General features: G+C 30.8%; 1 protein-coding gene across 2 annotated transcripts in view; it reads left to right on the forward strand.

Annotated features, from left to right (window-relative positions):
- LOC108753054 (probable 2-oxoglutarate dehydrogenase E1 component DHKTD1, mitochondrial) overlaps positions 1 to 6,805 on the forward strand; it is a 12,738-nt gene that overhangs the window by 4,371 nt on the left and 1,562 nt on the right. For both annotated transcript variants that reach the window (XM_018494389.1, XM_018494390.1), the window contains 7 exons: positions 1,328 to 1,677; positions 3,732 to 3,953; positions 4,030 to 4,187; positions 4,551 to 4,821; positions 4,926 to 5,133; positions 5,257 to 5,669; positions 6,207 to 6,327. In XM_018494389.1, the coding sequence (XP_018349891.1) occupies positions 1,328 to 1,677; positions 3,732 to 3,953; positions 4,030 to 4,187; positions 4,551 to 4,821; positions 4,926 to 5,133; positions 5,257 to 5,669; positions 6,207 to 6,327 (1,743 nt within the window). The remainder of the gene's footprint in view (positions 1 to 1,327; positions 1,678 to 3,731; positions 3,954 to 4,029; positions 4,188 to 4,550; positions 4,822 to 4,925; positions 5,134 to 5,256; positions 5,670 to 6,206; positions 6,328 to 6,805) is intronic.

The raw sequence follows: 6,805 nt of genomic DNA on the forward strand, positions 1-6,805 counted from the left end.
AGTGAAAATTTGAAAAAAAAATAGCATAAAGTTATATTGTACGTACATACATAAAATTGGGCCTAATTGACTATACTTTTCTTTTTTTTTTTCTTAAAAAAATAAAATTTTAGAGAAACAAAATTATATGAATCAATGTTACTTTTATATCTAGGTATTACACATATGATAACCAGAGAAGTACATGTTTCTTGTAACGCCATTACTTCTTATCGTATTACTTTTTTATAATAACAATTTGATAATGACGTTATGAATTTTGATGACGGTAATGATTAGAGTTCGGATTATCCGCCGACCGATGTACCTCGCTCGAAGCCGTGGCGAGCGATGAAGTGACGCGGCGATGAGGGATAAGGTGTAGGGAGGAGAGCTATGGTTGTCGCGATCTCAAAACTTTAATCCAAGCTCTAATAATAATAATACCAGACTTAGGAAAATCGAACGTTGCTTGTAACTGATTGAAAAAATCACTCATTATTGAAAACAGTATCTTTTTGTTTGTAATTATGATAGTTACTTTTATTCGTTATCGTAGAAAAAAAGTAACTTATGCGTTGCAAGTTACTTATTGCTTCTTTCTATTATCTTTAGCGATATCGGCTACCAAGAACGATCGGAGAACTGTACCTTTGTTTTCTTGCCGAAGCCAGTAGAAAGATAAGCTACAACCGCTAACCGAGAACGCTCGAGGCAGAAAATGTTCTACCCCATTTTTCTCTCTGGTCAAGAAACGATTCAGGAATCTAAATTAGAATCTAAATTAGATTTTGCAATCTAAAATAGGACGTGTCCCATTTAAAAATTTTACGTAACCTTGACCTTGACCTTAGCGACGCAATCAAAAAAGGTCAACTGATAAATTCAATGAATAGATCTTTTTAAACCCTACAACTTTTGTTTGAACACTCACGATTAACTTGCAAAGATAAAAAAGGGTGCTATGGTCTGAAACACCTGGTATATTTTCTTGTAGTGGTGTATATTTTCCTGTAGTATTTTCTTCTTGCATTCCTACTCCAGGAATACTAATCTTTTTGAATTTTTACAGTACTTATATAAAAATATTTGAAAATTTCTCATATTTTTTATTATCATAGAGAAATGTTCCCTTTTTTTAATATGACCGTTAAATCTCAACTTTGGACTTGGTAAAAAATTAGAAAAGATCGCAAATCTTATTAGAATCATATAAGGTCTAGTTACTTATATAATATAAATTATATGCAAAATGCATGGTAAGCTGTAAATGTAAACCATAATGTTATTTAGTAACAATACCATTCGTTGCGTGAAAGATTATTTAATTACAATGTTATTACTCTAGATAATTTGGAACACATAATTATTTGCGCTGCACACCGCGGCCGCCTTAATTTATTAACGGGACTACTAAACTTTCCACCAGAGAAATTATTTCGTAAATTACGAGGACTTTCTGAATTTCCGGATGCGACCAGATGTACTGGAGATGTAATTAGCCACCTCGTAAGCTCTACTGATCTTAACATAGATAAAAAGAATCTTCACGTAACCATGCTTCGAAATCCGTCGCACTTAGAAATAGTAAATCCCGTGTCGATGGGAAAAACACGAGGAGTTATGCAGACAATAAAAGAAGCTGCATACAGCGATAATGAAGATGCAATATGGAGCGATAAAGTAATAAACATTCAGGTAAATTATAGATGCTACATGTTAATAACTAATAAAGGAAATTTCTCATTAATATAAATATTAAAAACCTGTATTAATTGAGAAACTTTTTTCGACATATGTATGTTATATTTTTTAACAAAAAATAACTTTTCTTCCTTTTCTAGGCCCGATTGCACCAACATTTTGATTTTAAATAAAGCTTCAAACTCTCTGTTTTTGTCTCTTTTTCGCTTTAAAATGAGACGGAGAGTTTTAAGTTTCGCTTAAAGTCAAAGTAACATTGATGCAACCGGACCTTAATAACTTAAAATAAATATCTAATAATTATTTTCAGCAGTTTCTTTATGCTGAATATAATTTTAATCTTCAATATATTTATTAAATTATATTTTGAAAAATTTGGAGTTTGCAAAAAAAAATTAATTGTGATACACTTTATTATTAAATTATCACAGCTATGACTTGTAATGTGTCGGAAAAGTTTTATTTAAGAAAGTATTCCAGAGGGCTGTTTAGAGCGCGAAGATGTAGCTTGTTTCTGCGAATTTTTTTAAAGAAAACTGCTATAAATATTTTTTCACACTTTTTATACACTTACATATTTAGTAAATATCTGCAAATTTTGGTATGGCTAAATGTTTATTAGTTTTTGTTTAACATAAATACAAAAAGTAATGAAAAGATATGTTAGGGATTTCCAGCATGCCATCTTGTCAAAAAAGTTCGAAAGAATTGGGAATCATGTTATCTGTATCATGGTAGAGAAAGGCTTTCATCATCGACAAGTCTTCTGTCATGATCTGTATTATGTCATCTCTCGAATAGGAATTTGAATCTAGTAATTACCATCTAGCCATAACCATGAATAGAAATTAAGTTTGCAAAAACATGTCAAATTCGTTGTAAAATGAATTGCTGAAACGTCACTATAACATTGCAATAACATTAAAATGTCTGGCCTCAAAAAGATTGCATACGTATGATGCAACAATTCGACGTTGGATATTTAAACGACGTCGCATTTGTCATATATGGACGTACCGAATATGTCCCCGAAGATATCCGATATGTCTTTTGTATGTACAAATATTTTTTTTTTGTATGTACAAATGTACCGCCCAAAGGCGAGTAATAAAAATCGTTGCTACGTCCAACCTCCAATGGCACAGAGAATTGATGTGCCATTAGAAGCACAAAAGAATAATATGAAAATATTATTCTTTTCTTATATTAAATAATAATTTATATATAATTTCTTATATTTAAATTTTTGGAAAAAAGAGAAAGACAGCTGTCTTCGTCATAAGGTCCGAGAACTAAAAACTTTATTAATTTTTATCTTGAAACCCGGAGATTCACTTTCAATGCATCATCTCGTTGCTATTTTATCAAAAAAAAGGGTAAAAATGTTTCACTGAGGAATTTCATCGTGTCTTTTATCTTATTCGATGTGGCTTTTTAAATACGAATGATTGAACTTCGCTGTGTCGGACATCCAAGGACGTCGAATTGTTGCTTGGGTAGAAATATCACCAACCTTGCAACATAATATATACTTACTGACAAAAGTTAAGAAAATATTCTTTTAAGAGTTGTTGTATATTTTTAATTATACATATTTTTCTTGAGATGCAATATAAATAAAAGAATGTAAAGCGATACCATTTCACATGTTAAATAATTATAAGCATTTTTTAAAATATGTATACTTGTACAAATTAAAGTTTATACAAAAGATTAATATATATTGACCTGAAAGAATAAAGAAAGTCTATATAATAAAAGTTAAGAAACATACTTTATTTACGACTTTTAACAACACATATTTTCAGTTTTTTGTAATCTAATAGAATTTTCGAAAACCCTCGTATTCGATAACTGCCTGTCATATTTAATACAAATTTTTGTCGAATAAATCAATAAAAAAGATTACAAAGTTAACAATTAATCAAAATTGAACATTAAAAAATGTAAAAAATAGTTCTCTTTGAACTTTTTATTGAATTGTGTTATTTCTCTATCATATTTCAAAATGTCTATTTATATTATTATTTAATACTAAAAATGTTCAGATACATGGAGATGCTGCCTATCCAGGACAGGGAGTTAATCAGGAATGCTTAGTTTTAAGCAAAACGCCACATTTTGAAATTGGTGGTACAATTCATTTAATAATTAATAATCAATTAGGTTTTACGTCTCCACCTTCAAGGAGTCGATCATCGAGATATTGCACAGACTTAGCAAAAATTATATCTGCACCTGTAATTCATGTAAACGGTGACAATCCTGAGGTATATCTTCGAAGTAAGATATTAACATTTGCTAATAGTGAATTTTTACGTATAATAATTTAAAAATATATTATAGATGGTTGTGCGAGCGGCAAGAATAGCCTTTAAATATCAAAGACATTTCAGAAAGGATGTGTTTGTTGATTTAAATTGTTTCAGAAGATGGGGTCACAATGAACTAGATGATCCTACAATTACTAACCCCCTCATGTATAAAATTATACAAAATCGTGCGTAAGTCATCCAAAATCGGAACATAAGATGTCTTAAAGATTAACTTTGAAAATATCTTACTTTTCCATTTTTTACTGTACTGTCTGTGATACAATGTATAAAAGATAGCTTGTCATAATCCTTGAATGTTCGTAAGATATCTCACGATATCTTTTTTATTGGACATCTTAGACATTACTTATTTACTGAGACGTCCATGGGATAGCATTTGAAAATCAGGATTAATTTGAAACATTCTCAGGATAAAGTGCTATGTAGAAATAAATTAATACTTTATCATTTTTTTTAAATAAATTATATAATAATTACAAAGAGAGTCTGTAAAATAGTCACAAAATAATATGAATTTTTCTTTTAATATAGATCTATACCAGATCGATATGCAGAGAAGTTAATAGACATCAACATTCTTACTCGAGAAAACGTTGAAAATATCATCGACAATCACACAACGTGGTTGAATAAGACTCTGAAAGAATCTTCGAAAAACACATCGAAACCGTCAACCGTTTATGCTGGAAGATGGGCGAAAATGAAACAAGCTGAAGCTAATATAACGCGATGGGATACTGGTGTTGAACTAGATTTGCTACATTTTGTCGGAAAAAAAAGTGTTCAAGTGCCATCAAATTTTGTAAGAATAGATAAATATGTATTCAACTCGCGTCATAACTGCTACATATCCCAGATAACAAGCTGTAGTCATTTTAACGTCAATAATTATATTTTATAATGTAGGCTATTCATCCACAATTATTAAAGAATCATGTCCAAAATCGTCTAAAAAAAATCGAAAGCGGTAACGCATTGGATTGGTCAACTGCTGAAGCATTAGCCATCGGTTCTTTATTATATCAAGGATATAACGTAAGAATAAGTGGACAGGATGTGGGCCGTGGTACTTTTTCGCAGAGGCACGCAATGCTCGTTGATCAATCTACAGAAGGTGTCTTACTGATACATAATCGAATACTAAATATTCACATAATTTATACTTATTAATGTTATTATTTTTTGTCGTGTATACGTCTATTAAAAGTATTATTATTATACAGATATAAATTTTTAGCTATTTTTATTCCACTAAATTCCATGGTTGACAATCAAACTGGCAAATTAGAGATAGCCAACAGCATTCTATCTGAAGAAGCTGTACTAGGTTTCGAATATGGTATAAGTATAGCATCACCGTTTACGTTGCCTATTTGGGAAGCTCAATTTGGAGATTTTTTCAATGGAGCACAAATCATTATTGATACATATATAACAAATGGAGAAGCAAAGTGGATGCTAAGTAGCGGTCTAACAATGCTTTTACCACATGGATATGACGGTGCTGGGCCGGAACATAGTAGTTGCAGACTTGAAAGATTTTTACAATTAACGGACAGTAAGGAAAACGGTGTTGATGGTGATGATGTTAACATACATATTGTGAATCCCAGTGAACCAGCACAATATTTCCATTTATTAAGAAGACAGGTAAGAGAAAGAATTTATCAGTATAAAAAGAAAAAATGTCTGTTAAGCTAGCACCCCTCCCTCACAAAAAATCAAAATAGCACCTATGCCAGGATTGAGTGCTACTTATGTGCTAATTATGTGCTCTAATGCCAATTTTTGTGCTCGGTTTAGCAGAAAATCGCGATTAAAGAGTGGGGGTATTGGCTTAACGTTAAGTTAGCGCCTCCTTTATTAAATCATATACAAAATCAAAAAATTAGTACAGTAAAATTGTGTTTTTTATATGCTTTTAATATCAAAATTATTGTAACAGTAACGGTTTAAAAGATACACGTATATATCAATAAATATTTCGATAAATATTATAACAACGGTGCAAGAGTAAAGTGTCAGTTAAAATGCAGACAGCGAATTGATTTTAGGCTCAAATTTTTGCTCTATTTATATGCTTTCAAAGCACGACGAGATTTTTATGCTCATCCCCTTGGATCGGAAAATCATTCCATAAGTAGCAATTTAAATATTTAAATATAATTCGAAATCATAAATTTATAGATGATAAGGGATTATCGAAAACCTCTGATCGTAATAGCACCTAAAATTTTATTACGTCATCCGGCAGCAGTATCACCTTTATCGGATTTTGAACTTCGAACAAGCTTCAAAACTATTATTGGTATGTTATATTTCATCTTTAGGTTTGTTTCACATACATGTAAAGCGTTTTGTCCATTAAGCTTTCTTATATACTACCTTTCACAATGGCTTCATTCAAATATAATATTACATTAAAATATAAGCAGCATAAATAAATTTTAACATTAATGCACATACAATGTAATAACTATCGATGTATGTACATGAGAGAGAGAGAGAGAGAGAGAGAGAGAGAGAGAGAGAGAGAGAGAGAAAGAGACGACGACGACGACATATAGATTGGATGCGTGGATAACACCGTGCGAATTGCTAACGCAAAAACAGGCCCGTTTGAGTTGTGAAAATTGTTACAAGATTTTATTTTTACACACACGCACACATTCGATAATTAGATGAGGTCGATAATTTTTTCATAGGACAAAAAACTGATTCGACTATTCTGATTCACCCTGTATATATATATATATATATATATATATATATATATATATATATAA

Source organism: Trachymyrmex septentrionalis, unplaced genomic scaffold (assembly GCF_001594115.1).
Source record: "Trachymyrmex septentrionalis isolate Tsep2-gDNA-1 unplaced genomic scaffold, Tsep1.0 scaffold63, whole genome shotgun sequence".
NCBI classification, from domain to species: Eukaryota; Metazoa; Arthropoda; class Insecta; order Hymenoptera; family Formicidae; genus Trachymyrmex; species Trachymyrmex septentrionalis.